The sequence below is a fragment of the Somniosus microcephalus genome, chromosome 26, assembly GCF_052327205.1.
Source record: "Somniosus microcephalus isolate GS21.2 chromosome 26, FLI_Smic_1.0, whole genome shotgun sequence".
NCBI lineage: Eukaryota > Metazoa > Chordata > Chondrichthyes > Squaliformes > Somniosidae > Somniosus > Somniosus microcephalus.
In genome coordinates this window covers 13923455-13941269 of record NC_141012.1, presented here as the reverse complement: position 1 = coordinate 13941269, position 17815 = coordinate 13923455, and the positions used below count along the sequence as shown (strand labels likewise).

General features: G+C 43.5%; 1 protein-coding gene across 4 annotated transcripts in view; it reads left to right on the top strand.

The window, feature by feature from the left end:
- The window catches only part of sik3 (SIK family kinase 3), a 349943-nt gene that overhangs the window by 98254 nt on the left and 233874 nt on the right, over positions 1–17815 (top strand). Inside the window, exon 2 of one of the 4 annotated variants that reach the window (XM_085967857.1) lies at positions 4722–4874. The exons of the other annotated variants lie outside the window; for them this stretch is intronic. Coding sequence (XP_085823983.1) covers positions 4863–4874 — 12 coding nt within the window. The 5' untranslated portion in view covers positions 4722–4862. The remainder of the gene's footprint in view (positions 1–4721; positions 4875–17815) is intronic. 4 annotated transcript variants of the gene reach the window in all.

Genomic DNA, 17815 nt, shown 5'->3' with positions numbered 1-17815 from the left:
GCGCCGAACACCTCGAGTCTCTTCGCCGGGAGCAAGCGGAAGCCAAGTGCAGGCAGCGCAAGGAGCGCACATCAACCCAAGTACCCCACCCACCGTCTGCCCCACCTGTGACAGAGACTGTAGGTCCTGCATTGGACTCATCAGTCACCTGCAAACTCATTTTTAATGTGGAAGCAAGTCATCCTCGGTTCCGAGGGACTGCCTAAGAAGAAGAAGCTAGAGTTGAATAAAATGATTTTCATTGCCCAGTTTTATCTTGCTCTTTTTCCATTGGTAGTTAGTGACTGAATTGAATACTTTTAAATTAATTGGCGCTTAATCATTTGAAAATTTGGCTACTTAACAGATAAGACTTCATTTGAGCCACTCATTGATTTTTGCCATATAGATGCATGATGCCCTAAAGGATGACACATTTTCAGGTGTGATGAGATGACGCACATGAGCTATTAAACTTTTAATTATACGGATGTGTACCGCACACTTTTTAAAATATGCTTTGTGGTGGTGGTGGGGAGAGGGGGGTCGAAGAGGAGCATATCTGTCATGTACATTTGTCAGTAGCAGTTTCTTTTTCCAGGAATTAATTTTTCAACATTGTTTTACTGTTCATGAACTGATTCTGAGCTGTTTAATACTATTAGTTGTGTGGTACAAAAGTGAAGTCACTAGCACAATTGCTGCCTAAAATAAACATAGATGGTACATCCCAAATTACAAATGTAAATTTGACAAGTAGAAGGAGTATGTGTGAGCTTCTAAAAGAAAAAAGAAAGACTTGCATTTATACAGCGCCTTTCACGACCACCAGACGTCCCAAAGCGCTTTACAGCCAATGAAAAACTTTTTGAAGTGGAGTCACTGTTGTAATGTAGGAAATGCGGCAGCCAATATGCACACAGCAAGCTCCCATAAACAACAATGTGATAATGACCAGATAATCAGTTTTGGTGATATTGATTGAAGGATAAATATTGACCAGGACACTGGGGAGAACTCCCCTGCTCTTCTTCGAAATAGTGCCATGGGATCTTTTATGTCCGCCTGAGCGAGCAGACAGGTACTCAATTTAATGTCTCATCTGAAAGACGGCACCTCCGATAGTGCAGCACTCCCTTGGATTTTTGTGCTCAAGTCTCTGGAGTGGGACTTCAACCCACAACTTTCTGACTCGGGCGAGGGTACTGCCCACTGAGCCACAGCTCATATTGCTCGCTGGTGGAAAGTGCCTGTGCCTGAGTGCCCAGAGGAAAGGATCGGGCTTCACTGTGATGCTGTCCATGATTGAAAAGCCTGTCTAGGCTCATACATGAAGAATAGGCATTGGGCTGAGTTACTCAAGGGTGCCAGGCACCTGTGGAATTCTGCCTCAGCGTACGTCAGTGCCTTCAGGGAAAATTGTGGGAGGAGGATAATGAAGTTTGTTTTCCACCAGTTGAAGTTGAACTGTGCCAGTTGGGTTATATTTTACCTAATCTTGAGCTGCCACTGATAACGAGCCCATTTGGGGTTGAACTGCCCCTGATGTGCAGTATACTGTAATTTGTTTATAATACTGCATCATTCCTAGCTGCTTTTAGATTGGTTTCTTGCCATGCTAATTCCAGTGGCCCCTGACATTTGGGTCATACACAGCCAGCAGGAACTTGCTACGGAAAGACCTGGTTAAAAAAGAGCGAATCTGACAGCTGCATGAGCACCGAATGTCAGGAGATGGGGGCACTAGCACAGCATTATCAGTATAAATGAGCTTCTGGACAGTGGTATGTGAAACCATTGACAGTTTGTGACTTCTTTCACAGCATATGTGCTGAGAAACTTGCCCGGAAAAATTGCCATGTTACAAAACAGGACTTGGATGAATTTTGAAAAGAAATATATATGCAAACTGCATTATAGGGAGGGATTATAACTCTCTCTGGCACAAAATGAAAGCATGTACACACCATCCTTTTTATAAGACTTTCCAAGGAAACACTATCTCCTTTATCTCTTTTGTAAGGCTACTGGACCTTGGCTGTTAGCTTCACAATAACATTCCTCCTCTTCTAGTACAAAGAATATTTGGCTCACAGGGATTGTGTTCTAATGGGGGTGGAGTGATATTCCGCTACCTTCAGTTTAATAATTGTACTCAGTCAGTCCTCTTTGAAATATTATTTGAAGGCACAAGACAGATTATGTAATTTTGACAAAATTTAGACAAAAACTTGTTTGAAGTTGCGGGGGGGAGGAGAAGAGGTTTGCATTTTTGTATTAAGTTGAACACGGGGAAAACTTACGTTTGGTTCAGCTCTGGAAGGCCAATGTAAATCTCAAACCAAGAGTACGTATTTTGGGAACAAAGTTGCCCTCATTTATACTTGAGAAATAACGTGACAAATGACATTGAGAGACATCTTTGTTTTTGTCGGATATACTGGGGGTAATTTTCAGTTTGGGCACGGGCGGAAAACTGGCCTTTGTGGATCAGCCGCCTGTTACACACCCTGTGCGGTTTAATTTCTATTGAGGTCACCACCACCAATTCTCCGTTGGTGCCCAAACTGAACATGACCCCACTGTATTCATTGGTGTTCCTAAGGAATAGCACAATAAGTGACCAAATAATAAAATAGTCAGATGAACGGAGCCCATTAACTAACTTTAGTAGGTAGTCTACTACAACAGCAACACTTGGATTTATATAATGCCTTTTAATTTAGCAAATGTCCTAAGGTGTTTAACGGTTGTTGGAGGGAAGGGATAAAACCTATATAGGAATAGACACTGAACTAGGGTGGAAGAGCTGAAAGAGGTGACTGAAAGTTTCATGGAAAAGATGTGTTCTGAGAAGAGTTTTAAAGGTGAGAAGTGGAAGGGTTGCGACAGGAAGTTCCAAAGAGTAGACTGAGTCGGCTGAAGCTATGCCATCAGTAATGGGCAAAGGGAGGGCAGGATGCAGAAGGCCAGAGCCACGGGACAAAATGGTGCAGGAGGGTATAGAAGGTTGGAGGAGGTTTCAATGATATAAGGGGAGGCAATGAAGGGTTCGAAGATGAGGACTTTAAATTCAATATGTGGGGGAATGGGGCCATTAAAGGTTACAAGGATGGGGGTGATGGGCGAGCAAAACTTGGGGTGGGACAGGATACAAATGGCTAAACTTTGAGCAAGTTGAAGTTTATGACGGGTGGAAGATGGGGGCAGGTAGAAGAAATCGAGTCTTGAAGTGACAAAGGTGGATAAGGGTTTCAGGAGTGCCAGGGCTGAGGTAGGCACAGAGGCGGGTGATGCTGCAGAGGTGGTGATAGTCTTGGTGGTAGATAGGATGTGGAGTTTGAAGCTAAGGCAGGTCGGCAGAGGAGACCATGTTTTGAATGAGTGGCCCAGCTCTGATGAAACCTATGGTGCTGTAGTGAAGAAATTTGAATAGTCTTCTGCAATATTTGCCAGTACTGATGATGGACAATGTGACTGCTATTAACAGATAAATTAATTGAACTTTCTGGACTGTCTTTTGAAGATTTCGCTATGGTTTTGCCTGTTGTCCTCCCACTCCCCCAGGGTACATAATGAAGAGTGAAACTGTTTGCAGTGGCAGTCTTTGCATTACTTTTGGGAGAGTCATAATGCAGGCTCAAGTCAGAAATGTGTTTTGTCTTCATTAGAAGATCTTTATCACAGGTTTTGCTGTGCTCTAATTCCATTTCTTAAATAAAGCTTTTCCACTAGAAAGGACAGAAGATAGCTGTAGTGTTGATGGCTGGTGAGCTGGTGAAAGGTTGACACACGGAATCACATCGAAAATAAAATTTAGCTCCATGGGTTGAAAAGGACTTCCACTTCTGGTACAATAAAGATCCAGCTCAACTTCAGACAGTGTGTTCGGGCTGATGTCTTTATCTTTGACTCTGACTATGAACCGGGCATTTCAGGATAATTGAGCCATCTTTGAGACTGGGTTCAGTTTGTTGATTTGTGCTGCACGCAATTAGATCTCGGATTCTGAAACTCTGAATCCATTTAGACTCCCATATCCAGTAAGGCAAAAGTCAAAGTGCGAGAAATCAATGCTGTAACTTGCCCATTAGCTTGATTTATAAGCATGTACTGCTATATACTAAATGGGTGAAATCTAGTGGCAGGGCATAAATACTGAAGTGGCTGAAGCAGTATATTGACTGCCTACATTGTAATTCAGCATTAGCTGTTGCATGGTTAGATATATGGCTTCATCTAACACCTCAGTCACTGTAAAGCCGTACTCTTTTTTTCCCCTCCGCCCCCACCCCCACCCCTACTGTCCTCTCAGTTATGCTCATTAACAGAATTGAACTGATGATGGAGTAGTTTGGCGTATAAATGGTAGGATTCATAAACCAGGATTTTTCTTTAACCCTAGCCTATTCTGCTGTTATAATTGTGGCATATTATTTACTAACCTCCCTGTTTTTAAATCAGTCTACCTACAATAGAAGTAACCAATTGTTCTACAACAATCTAAAAATGACAATTGGCTCAGTGTATCTGTTTTAAACTATAAAGTGCTCTTACTTTAATCATGCAAAATGTGAGATCTGACCGTATACTTTTAATAGCAGTAATTTGGATTCATGACCTGTAATGTCTTTACTGGTAGCCCCCTGTAGTATTAAGGCAGGGTGTTGCTTGGTTGGAGCATTGTAACAATCCAGCTAAAGGTTACATTGTATAGTTATGCTTTTTTCTCCTGTCTCTAGGCAACCTGGCCTTCCCTGGCAAATATGTATCCTGCTGACGTTGGTTCCCCTCCTTTTTGGATACTCTGCATTTTTACTGCTGCTTGGATGTTGGCCTGAGCGAAAGCATCCTTTTTCATCTGTACGCCTACGCTTGCCTTGATGTCTGCTTCTGTATGTAAAATATGAAAAGAAGAGGGGTATAATTATAATAACCCTTCGTTGACTGGGCAATGCTCACTGAGAAATGTGGCTAGTTTGCCTCCTGTTGTTAAATGGTTCGCGTGGGTGGACCATCTCTCTGTGCAGCAGCAGCAGCAATAATTCAGTGTGTTTCAGTAACCTGTGTTGCATAACCAAGTGCAAGTATGCTAGTAATTGCTGGTCTAGCTTATTGGAAACAATTGTATGGTCTGCTAAAAGCACTGCGAATGGGCCAGGTCTCAGTTACTGTTTTCCATTATACTTAGTTTACATAGGCAATGCTTCAAAAATTACCAGAAAGCAAAACTAAAGCATGTCCCTTGTGTGACTTTACATAACTGACTACTGTTCGTAATTTTTCTTAAACACAGGAATTCACTGTACTGAGAAAACCCATTCATCAAAATTAAGGACATTTTCCATTGTTTTAAACAGCTGTCTCTTATTTTTCTGTTTTATTGCAATTTTCTGTATCCGTCATTTGTCTTTGTTTTTGAATTGTAAGCTGTATTTATAATTTATTGCACAAAATTAAAAATGGTGACCGACATGATGTAATAACTTGCAGTTACTTGTAAACTTTTCTTAACGTTTTAGCCTATTTAAAAAAAAAAGAGACATACTGAGAAATGGTGTCAGGATGGTCTTTGCACAAAGAATGGATTTCAGGTTGGGCTGTGGAAACAAAAACCCATGAATCATAGAAGAGACAGTTGGATGCTATCAGGAGGGCACTGTATATTCTTCCTGATGGATGAGCTAGGACGGGCTAAATTCCTTCCCTCATCTGCATTTACCTTATGTGAATTAAGGAAAGTTGATGTTTCTCACTTGTTTCACTGAGAAAGCGATCCTTGTTTGTGAGATGTATACATAAATACATTCTGGAAGTCGTTATCTTTAGAGGAAACTCCGAATGCAGGATTAACGAGAGAGAAAGTTTCTATGTTCCCCACAATTCTTTGCATGATGAGTTCTCAGAGTTTGCTGAAAGCGGTGATATGGATGCTTTTAATAACAAAACCTATGTGATTTACTAGTAAAAACGAAAGTGCTTTCACACTTAATTATCCACCCTTTGGAAATGGAGACAAAGCTTGGCAATACTTTACTTCAAACCCGACTCTACTGAAGCATCACATCGTTAGAACTCTCTTATTGCAGTAAGCAATGGGCAGAAGATTTGTGAAAAATACAAATCTAACTATTTCACCCATTTAATCAATTGTTCAATTACAAATGACCTAAATCAAAATGCCTTTCGACCGGCTTTTCAGACACCATTAAAATGCCTAAGTTTTATTTTATCAGAAAGTTGCACAACAGTCGTTGCTCTACTTTTTATTTCTAAAATGCATTGACTTTCTTTAACCTAGAATTGTGTCAATTGGACATTTCTACAAACTTGCATTCAGTCTAAATAAAAGTTTCATCAGGACATCAAACCGAGTAAGAAATGCAAATTTAATGAGGGGAAAACGTATTCTATATTTCACACAGCATTGCCGGTCGTGGCTTACACTAGGAAGGAACATTTTTGGGTGCTCCGCTCACTGCATTATTGTGCATTTCTTGAGAGGCTGTCTTTCGTGTGGCATTGGCAGAGGCCTGAGAGCAGTTCATAAGAACATAAGAATTAGGAACAGGAGTAGGCCATATGGCCCCTGGAGCCTGCTCCGCCATTCAATAAGATCATGGCTGATCTTCAACTTCAGATCCAATTTCCCACCTGATCCCCATATCCCTTCATTCCCCATGAGTCCAAAAATCTATCTATCTCAGCCTTGAATATACTCAACGACTCAGCATCCACAGCCCTTTGGGGTAGAGAATTCCAAAGATTCACAACCCTCTGAGTGAAGAAATTCCTCCTCATCTCTGTCTTAAATGGCCGACCCCTTATCCTGAGACTATGCCCCCTGGTTCTAGACTCTCCAGCCAGGGGAAACAACCTCTCAGCATCTACCCTGTCAATCCCCCTCAGAATCTTGTATGTTTCAATGAGATCACCTCTCATTCTTCTAAACTCCAGAGAGTATCAGCCTATTCTACACAATTTCTCCTCATAGGACAGCCCTCTCATCCCAGGAATCAATCTAATGAACCTTAATTGCACTGCCTCTAAGGCAAGTATATCCCTCCTCAGATAAGGAGACCAAAACTGTGCACAGTACTCCAGGTGTGGTCTGACCAAAGCCCTGTACAATTGTAGCAAGACTTCCTTCCTCTTGTACTCCAACCCCCTTGCAATAAAGGCCAACATACAATTTGCCTTCCCAATTGCTTGCTGTATTCGCATGCTAATTCTGTTTCCTGTACGAGGACACCTAAATCTCTCTGAACACCATCATTTAATAGTTCCTCACCATTGGAAAAAATATTCTGTTTTTCTATTCTTCCTACTAAAAGTTCATCTGCTCGCTCCTTTGGTTGGGAATGGTGAGCGGATAACAGATCCATAAAGGGCTGAAAACGTTTTTGTTTTAAAAAGGCAGAATGTACGTCGATTTCTCCCCCACATAGAATTGTAATGAAACAGCTACAAAATCAGACTAGAAGATATGAATGATCAGTTTCATCTGTTTTACTTTTTAAAAAAAAACTGGTCCAGTGGAATGCTTTAATACTCTGGTCAAACAGCTAATGGTAGTGTGGATTCGGGTTTACCATATATTAAAAGTACCCTTTGAAGAAAAGATAATACTGAGACATCTGAAAGTAGCCTAATGGATTAACGCCCTTCAGAAAATGGTATTCGGAGAAAAACATCTGAAACGCTGTCCGCTGGCAGATTTATTGTTGTAAATTGCTGGCATTAAAATTTCTTACCAGCATTGTCATTCTGGTGAGCTGTTATACACGCATATAAAAGGTTGTGAATGGCAGCCTTAATAATCGGGCACATTTTGATGCAGTATTAGTGGTGCAATTTACATGCGACTGGATTGCTTATCTAGTAGTCCTGTCAATCTAGCAGTTCTTCAGCGATGGATGTGGCTGTAGTATTGTAGTATGTATTTATTAATGAAGTCACTGGGCGAGCTGACCGTGGAAATCTTGTTCATAGAGAAAAAAAAAATCACATTTTACTTATTGGATAAATCTTTTGTTCTTCGATTAAACATCTTTTATAAAATGCTTTTTAATCATTAATCAATTATTTTTGTGTGTATTATGCATAATATTTCACATACATTTTTAGGCAATGCAATATTTCAAAATGGTGGCCATGTGTACTGAAGGTCATCGAGTACTATGTGAAATATAGAATACTTTTTTTCCCCATCTTTAAGTTTGTGATATTTTAGAAAAAATATTTGAACAACGAATGTTGTGCAACTTCCTGGCAGAATAAAACGGAGGTATTTTAATTATGTTTGAATAGCTGATTTAAAAGGCACTTTGATTTATGCCGTTTGTAATTGAACAATTAATTAGATGGGTGAAATAGTTAGATTTGTATTTTTCACAAATCTTCTGCCCATCACTTATTGCAATGAGGGAGTTCTAATTATATGGTGCAGGTTTCAGAAGAGTCGGTTTTGAAGTAAAGTATTGCCAAGCTTTGCCTCCATTTCCGAAGGGTGGATATCTAAGTATGTAAGCACTTTCTCTTTTACTAACCATATAGGTTTTGTTATTAAAAGCAGCACATTCAACATCGGGCCTTGAGATTAAAATCTGGCTTCAATCGGCCTTTTTCTACAAATATTTTAAACAGGTGTGTGTATGTTTATATTAAAATGTATTTTATCCTTGTGAAGATAATAGTGAGAAAAAGCAATTAGTCTATTTAGGTTTGTCATCTTAAATTCTTGTGCATAGACAAGTTTTCATTTCGTCTTGCCTTGATGCCAAGACCATATCCATTTACTCCCTGCTGAATCCAGAATCATTCTATTTCCTTTTTGAATGGTGAGACCAAGCGAGTATTCACCCTGTTTAGTTGACAATCTGTTCTACAATTTCGTAACTCTTAAGTGTGAAGATGTCACTCTGTAACTTAAATTTAGCATCTGGTATCCTCAGTTTATACTTTCCAATTTTACAAAGAGTACCTTTCCACATCTCCATATTGATTCTCTTTTTAAAAAAAAAAAAAAAAAATTGTTTCCTTCAACGGCCAATTTGTCTTTCCAGTGACGTTCTCTGCTAATTTCCTCCCCTCTCACCGTCGATACTTTCCAAAGCTGCTCTTTAGTGCCTTGCCCAATTGCCCATTACTGATGTGTGTTGGTGGGCCATTCGACCACTGGGGGCACTACCACAATAAAGCTTAACCGTCTTCACCTGATGTACACATGTGCATAACTTCCAGTGGGGGCGAGAGAGAGAACCACTTGTCCCGTTTAAGAAATGTATGTGCTGTTTCGGTAAAGTTTTATTCTGAATTGCACGTGTGGTTCTCTTTCCCGCCCCCCCCCCCCCCCCCCCCACTATGTTCAGTGGCAGCCACCTTTTAAAGTGAAGACGCCATTTCAGGAATGAAAGTGATCATTTTGGAGGTGCAGAGCTCAGAAAATCTAAAATGGGAAAGCAGGGAAGTTTCTGTTTAAATGTGCCCTACTTGGCAATTAAAAAAAATAAACTTGAAATAGGGGGAGACAACAAATGGTAAAGAGGGAAAGAATAGGGTGGAAAGAAATACAGGGTGAGAAGTGTAAAGTGTTGGAAACTAAAATGAAAAGCTTAATTTAGTAGGTTAGACTTAATATTAAAACAATAAAGCTGCTTTTGGCATTTAAGTAACTTTATTGCTGTAATATTAATATTTGTTTCAGTATCACATTGTAAGAGCTGGAGAAAAAAAGTGTTGTCCGGGAAAACCCATTTCAACGAACTTTTAAGAGTTAAGTATTTGATTCATGTGTTGTTTTAATAGCTGTAAATAATTTTATGTTCTGCACTGACCCATAAGCAAATTAAAAATTGGGTTTAAAATGCTTTGTACAAGATTTTTTTTAAATAACTTGAGAGGATGGAATGACAGGCTCTAATCCTGCTCACTGATGGGCACTGCACTTATTGTAGTGTAATGGGTATTTACGTTTTTTCTCTTCCTACCCAAAGCGGAGTGCTTTTCACAATGTGGTCTACTTAGCGGCTGATTGAGCTGACGTGAGTCAGAGCAAATGTGGTTGGCATACTATAGTAAGTTTCAGAGGTTTGAGTCATTGATGCCACCATCTCTCTTAAATCAGAGCCTAATGAAAAGATGTGTTATCAGAATCGGTCCCTTGAGGCTCAAGGCAGACAATGGCTCTGATTAACCCAATAACTTTAAAACCAAGAAATAATTTGCTATGTCAGCCTAAATGCAGAAAGCATTTCATTGTGCTCTGTAGCTGACATTGAGTGACAAGCTGAGGAAGTGGAACCAGTATTAGGTAACATTGAGTGATCTCTGGAGAATCCTAGTAACAGTACCTTTGACCCCAAGCTAGTTTAACAAGTCCTTACCAGAAACTGGAATATTGCTGAAGCAGTTTTGGTTCGTGTCGCAAAGCCTGCTTCTGCAAGTTCCCAAACATTTCTCCGACTACTTGGTCTTCATTTGCATTGACGTGCCTCTTGCCTGAATGCAAATTAAATACTTCCTTGTTTACTTTATAACCTTTACAGAACACAATAATGCATTCATTAATATATTTCCTCAAGGATCAAATCCAGTAAAGTATTATGTCATTGAGGTAGGAGAATAAGAAATTTTACCTGGTATTCACTTCCAAAGTATCCAAATAAACCATTGGGTGGTACATTTAACTCAAGTTTTTTTCCGAAAGTGACTTTCTCCCGACCCACAAATACATGTTAGCTTCTTTTTGGCCACCATTTAATTCTTATCTGCAACTTTATCCAGTTTACCATTTTTTTTGCTGGTTCATCTTCGGAAAAGGCAGCACAATAGCATGCAGTTTGTAGTGCGTTTCCCACACTTTATTTTTACTATTTCTGTCCCTTTTATCTCTGTCTCTGAATCCCATCTGTCTTTCCCAATCTTTATTCCGCTTTCTGTGCATGATTTAAATCTAATTTATACTTCCTGGTTTAGACTCAGCGGCTGCAATTTCCCCTTCCCCGGCAGGTCCAGTGTGGCCGGGGTCGGTGCCCGGCTCTAGCCCGCTGTCCCTGCTGGCTCTAGCCTGCTGTCCCTGCTGAGTATTTCCTGCATTTTCTGTTTTTATTTCAGATTTCCAGCATCTGCAGTATTTTCTTTTTGTATTAGTGATTTTACGTTGATTGGGCTTGTTAAGCCCGCCCAGTGCGTTTGCCGGCCAATTGAAGGAGGCGGGTCTGATGATGTCACTTGATGACGCGCCATCAGCTGGTTTCCTTAAAGGGACCGTGCATAAATTGATTTTGACAGTTGTGCTGTCAGTGTTCCACAGCATTGAGGTGTTACAAACACTGACGAGCACTGGACAAAGGTGCATAGCTGCACCCAGGCTCTCCCATGACTCCCTCCGTATGCTTATGGAGGGAGTCACAGCACGCAGATGGTCTCTTCCCTTCTAATGGGCGGAAGAGACCTCCCCAGGAGATCAACGCAGCCTGGTTGCACATTGCACAGGAGGACACAAGCAGGGATGTTGTCAGGAGGACCAGGCTGCAGTGGTGCAAACCTTTCAGTGATCTCAGTAGATCACGAAACGTTACTGCAAAGCCACACTCCACCTCATCCTGCTGTGCCACTCATCACATCCCCATCACTCTGCCTTCCCTACCCTACTCCTGCACATCCTTACACCAACTTACCTTACATCTCCAACCATCCCTTTCTATCTACATTATCACTTCCCCATCTCACTAGCCACCCCTCACACTCACCCTCATCCTACTCTAATCATACCAACTAACAACACACAAGCGTAGGCACTTGTGTGTTTTAGCTAATGTTCATGTGAAGTTTCTGTTAATGTGCTGTCAAACATTGAAATCTTTATTTTCAACACTTTGCATTCTTGGACAGATTTGTGTTTTTTTTCATTCGTTCCTGGGATGTGGGCGTCGCTGGCAAGGCCAGCATTTATTGCCCATCCCTAATTGCCCTTGAGAAGGTGGTGGTGAGCCGCCTTCTTGAACCGCTGCAGTCCTTGTGGTGAAGGTACTCCCACAGTGCTGTTAGTGAGGGAGTTCCAGGATTTTGACCCAGCGACGATGAAGGAATGGCGATATATTTCCAAGTCAGGATGGTGCGGAACTTGGAGGTGGTGGTGTTCCCATGCACCTGCTACCCTTGTCCTTCTAGGTGGTAGAGGTTACGGGCCTGGGAGGTGCTGCCGAAGGAGCCTTGGCAAGTTGCTGCAGTGTATCTTGTAGATGGTACACACTGCAGCCACGGTGTGCCGGTGGTGGAGGGAGTGTCGAGCTTCTTGAATGTTGTTGGAGCTGGACTCATCCAGGCAATTAGAGAGTATTCCATCACACTCCTGACTTGTGCCTTGTAGATGGTGGAAAGGCTTTGGGGAGTCAGGAGGTGAGACACTCGCTGCAGAATACCCAGCCTCTGACCTGCTCTTGTAGCCACAGTATTTATGTGGCTGGTCCAGTTAAGTTTCTGGTCAATGGTGATCCCCCAGGATGTTGATGGTGGTGGATTCGACGATGATAATGTAGTTGAATGTCAAGGGCCAGTGGTTAGACTCTCGCTTGTTGGAGATAGTCATTGCCTGGCATTTGTCTGCACAGAGCGGAATTAAATGGCGTGCACTTAAACAGTGTGTTTCATTTGGGAATTTGGAAAGTGTGGGAATTCGGAGAAGAGGGGGAAGGAGTTGCTGCTTTTTGCCTACACTACTTGTAGTGTTTTGTGTTACAGGTAGATATTTAATTTCAGTATCCATAACTTAATCTAGATCAAGTAAGTAGTCAAGAAACTAAACTGTAAACTAAGTTACTTGAATACAAATTTAATTGAATTTACTTAAATAGAACAAGGTCATATAGGGATGGCAGTGCAGGTGGTGTGCCTCAACTGTAGCATGTGGGAGTTTGTGGAGAGCATTGTGATCCTGGACAACCATGTTTGCAGCAAGTCCCTGGCCTCCCGGGCAGAATGTGGTCGGGTGCTGATGCCCTGTGTCCTGTGCAGCATCAGTTGATTGCAGAGAAGGTTGGTGTTGGTGCTGCTGATGTTGGGGCTGAGGACCAAGGTGAGATAGTTTCAAGGGCACCGATGCTGATTTAGCAGATGGCAGGTGAACTTGAGATGACAGAAGCAATCTTTCAATGGTGAGAGGGGTTGTTCCAATGAGGTGACACTGGATACAGAGTTTACTCCAAACACTTGCAACCATTATAAAGCTCAACCTGTCTTCCAAATGCACTAAGCAACAGCTTCTGAGCTTGGAAAGTGAACAGTTATGAGATGGAAGCTTTTATAGCACACTTGCAGCTGTCAAGTAAAGCGGTCATTTCATGCTAGCACAACTTCTGATCTCCTCACCTGATGTGATCCCCGAGCAGAGTGGAACCTGTGGGCAACCACTAAAATTTAAAGATGAGCTCAAAATACTTTTCAAGTGGCTCTTAACAAGGTCATAATGACCTAAATTGCTTCCCTTGCCCTTCCTGACCCGCTGTCAAAAATTTTTTTCTCACCCGACCCGCCACTAAACGCGCCCACTGACCCCCCGAAAAATTCCCCCGTGTGTCTCGGTGAGGATTCTTCAATCTGATTGGTTGAAGAGCCTTGCTGTTGCTTGGCCTGCTCACAGATGCCCTGTAGAGGACGCCATGATGGACCAGATGCCGGATTAGAACAAGTCTCCGCTCTAAAGCCCGTGAAAACTTTGTGGAATGCTGTCAGCAAGGTGAACAGCAAGCGCCGTTCCCTCACTGCTGACCGCAAAATCCAGGCGCTGCTCACGCTGCACACTCCAGGATTTTACTTCCAACTCATCTGCTGCGCAGAAATATAACATTAACGGAATAGGCAGCATGGTTGTTAAGTTATGGCCTAACTGAAACACTTAATTAACAATATCCATTTTCATGCCTTACTATAGAGATGACGGATTTCCAAATGGAGCAAAACTCAAACCTACATGACACTACTTAGGGTTTGATTTAGAAACTGAGACACTGGGGGTGATTTTGCCAATGGGGGCGAGTTGGAGGCGGGACTGCTGCTTGGCGGGTCGATATCCGACCTCCATCGATTTGTGGCCAACCCACGCTATTTTCCCTTGATTGACCTTGTTAAGCCCGCCCAGCGGGCTCAGCAGTCCAATTAAGGGGAAGCTGGTTATAGACAACGTCAATGTATGACATTTCATCTGTCAAAAATTGTCATCGTTTGACAGCTCTGTGAAGCTGTCAAGCACTGACATTCTCTATAGTTTGATGAGTTCTTGAATTCAAGACCTCATCAAACCTCTTTCTTTTACAGAAATTAGATGGTTGTTGCATTGGAGAATGCAGCGGCCATCTGTCATCTCTGCCGCGGAGGTTGTGAGACTCTCCGCATCCCCAACGATTGAAGCCTGCAGGAAGAAACAAAGGTAAGTAAATTTTTTCTAACACTTTCCACTTGCCTCAGATACTCACCTCTCCACACTTGCACCCACCACTTACCTCCACAACACACTTTTGGACCCCTCTAATCCCCGCAGACCCACTACTCATCTCGGTGACCCTGGCGGGGTTCGCAGCCTTCGGGAAGCCCGCACTTGTGTGGGTAAAATGGGGATAATCCTCTAATCTACCTGTTAACCACCTGTTAACAGGCAGATAAGTGGCTGTAATCCCCTTCCCGCCTCCAAGGAGACGGACCCTGGCGCGGGACGGCTACCCGCCTCCTGGTAAGATGGCACGGAGGTGGGTTGGGCACCTGCCATTTTCCCGGCAGTCCCGCCTCCCCAGGGCTGGCAAGATCACACCCACTGGTTCGAGTGACGTTGCTGAAGGTAGCCAGTGGGAACACCGGAAACAAGGTTCCAAATACATTACTTAACAAAACTCTATTTACCAAGTACACTAGGGGAAGGAAAATAATCTGAAAGCTTGCAAAGAGTTTCTGAAAACGGAAGCAGCTGGAAATTCTTGCCTTGTTTTTGATGCAGTCTTGAGACTTGTGGCACAGAAGTAAAAGACTCTGTGAAGGACATAGTAGTTTCAAAGTGGGAGCAAACATTTCTGCTTTTACTTGGTTAAATATTTATGCTGGTCTTAAAAAAAATTAACTATTTATTAATGATCCCAAATTGTTTCTATGATTATAACACATAAAAACATTTGTAGGTGCAAAATTGTTTTAAAATGAGCAATATATTTAAAGTAAGTCCAAGTAATAAAGTAGTAAATGACCTAACCAGCTGTTGCTCAGTTGGTAGCACACTCGCCTCGGAGTCAGAGGTTGTGGGTTCAAGTCCCACTCCAGAGACTTGAGCACCGCTGAGGGTGTGCTGCACTGTCGGAGGTGCCGTCTTTCGGATGAGACGTTAAACCGAGGTCTCGTCTGCTCTCTCAGGTGGACGTAAAAGATCCCATGGCACTATTTTGAAGACGAGCAGGGGAGTTCTCCCCGGTGTCTGGGCCAATATTTATCCCTCAATCAACATAACAAAACCAGATTATCTGGTCATTATCACATTGCTGTTTGTGGGACCTTGCTGTGCGCAAATTGGCTGCCGTGCTTCCCACATTACAACAGTGACTCCACTTCAAAAGTACTTCATTTAGATGTCCGGTGGTCGTGAAAGGCGCTATATAAATGCAAGTCTTTTTTCTTTCTAACCAGGAAACCAGGTTCTTGCCACTATTTATTTCACTTGCTGTGTTTACAGGTTGTGGGGGTTACTAGTGTATTGCAAAACATTTCAGCTGCTTAGATTTGTACTCATGCAGTGTTTAGCAGTTCCTGTACAATGTACATTGTGTACACTAGCAATGTTAACTTGATGCCTTCTCATGCTGGTATACACTGCTGATTGGCTAAGAGTGATATGATAACATGTATTTATATTCTAATTGTAGTGTATGTACCCGTCTATCTTTAAGGGAACTATTGAATGTAACCGTTCACCTTTAAGGGAACTACTTTAGGTGTGGCACTATTTGTTTGGCTTCTGTATACTGTAATACCGATAGTGACCACACCAGTATATAAGTGTTGTAGCAGGATTGCTGGGGCAGATTCGCCCGGACCTTCGAATAGTAAAGACCTGTTTTGTTTGTTACTTCTGAAGCCTGTGTATTTATTAACTGCACAACCCACAGACTTTACAGTGGCGACGAGTCCGATCGTACCCTGCGGCAAGATTACCAAAGCAAGAAGAGCGTCAAAGAGAGGCAACCGCCCTCGTCGTGCTGCTGGAAGAAAACACGAGGCTGCAGCAGGAGAAAAGCAGGAAGACTAACAACAAAAGCTGTATCAGCAACAGGCACTGACTACCCTTCTGCCACGGTGCGGAGTGAGCCGACCAGCAAGAAACAAGGCGGCCGAAGAGACTGAGTAGGGGAAGGTGTAGAAGTATCCGGAGGATAAGGGCAGAGCACTCGACCTCGGTCGAGGGGGAGCTGTGCCGGCCAAAAGTCGGGTCCAACGGCGTCGGGTGACAGCCGGACCGCGATCGGCGGGAAAAATCCGGGCAGCGACCGCAGCCACGAAGCGCTGAGCCTGCGAGTAGGCGCGGGAAGAGAAGCCCAGCCGCAGCCGGGGAGGGAAACACCGGTCTGCGAGAGGGCTGGGGAGGCGAACGGGAACCGTGCGGGTGAGAGCCGGGTGCGGAGAGAGAGACTGCGAGGAGCCAGTCCAGCGGCTGAGCTGTTCTCCACCAACGGGGTACTCAGAGCCGGCAAAACCAAACGTGCGGGAGTGGGTGAGAGACACAGCTGAAAACGGGGTGAGAAACTGCGCGAGAGCCAGTCCAGCGGCTGAACTGTTCTCCACCAACGGGGTACCCAGGGCCGGTAGCACCGAACGTGCGGGTGAGAGAGCGACAGAACCGGGTACGGAGAGAGAGAGACTGCGCGAGAGCCAGTCCAGCGGCTGAACTGTCCTCCGTTAACGGGGTGTACCCAGCGCCGGTAGAGCCGTGCGGGCGGGAGGAAAAGACATAGCCGAGTAAGGGGAGCTGTGCGGAAGCCAGCCAGCGGCTGAACCTGTCCGCTGTGGGGGAAGCGTACCCCTTCCACCGGGAAGAAACGCGGGAAGCCGCCATTAGGCGGAGAAGACGCCAGAAGCGGGAAACCGCCATTGAAGTGGGCGGGGCGAGAAAGGAAGAGCGGGAAACCGCCGATTTCGCGGGAAAACCGCCATCTTGATTGACATACCGCCATTGAAGTGGGCGGGGAGAGAAGGAAAGAGCGGGAAACCGCCGATTTCGCGGGAAAACCACCATCTTAGAAACAAACAAATAAATAAGAATACTTAAAGAAATACTGGTGCTGCTCCCAAGGGAAGAAAGATGCCTAAGCGAGGGAATATTAACGACTTTAATTCTGAAATAGAAGACTGGGCCACGTACGTGGAACGCATAGAGATCTATTGCGAAGCCAACAAAATAGAGGAAGACGACAAGGCGATAACATTGCTAAACTCGATGGGGGCAAAAACATACGGGCTCTTGAAGCATCTAATAGCACCAAATAAACCAGCGGATCAGACCTTCGAAGAGATTGTGGCTGTGCTGAAGGACCACTTGAACCCCACACCGCTGATGCTGGCTGAACGATTCAAATTCTACGCAAGAACGCAGAAGAAAGACGAAAGCAATGCGGAATACTTGGTCGAACTGCGTAGGCTAGCGAAATACTGCCAGTTCGGAGGGAATCTGACAGAAGCGCTGCGGGACAAGTTCGTATGCGGATTGTCCAAAGAAGGGACGCAGAAGCGACTACTGGAAGAGAACGACCTCACACTGGACAGGGCTGTCCTTATAGCTGCATCGCACGAAGCCGCAGCGAAA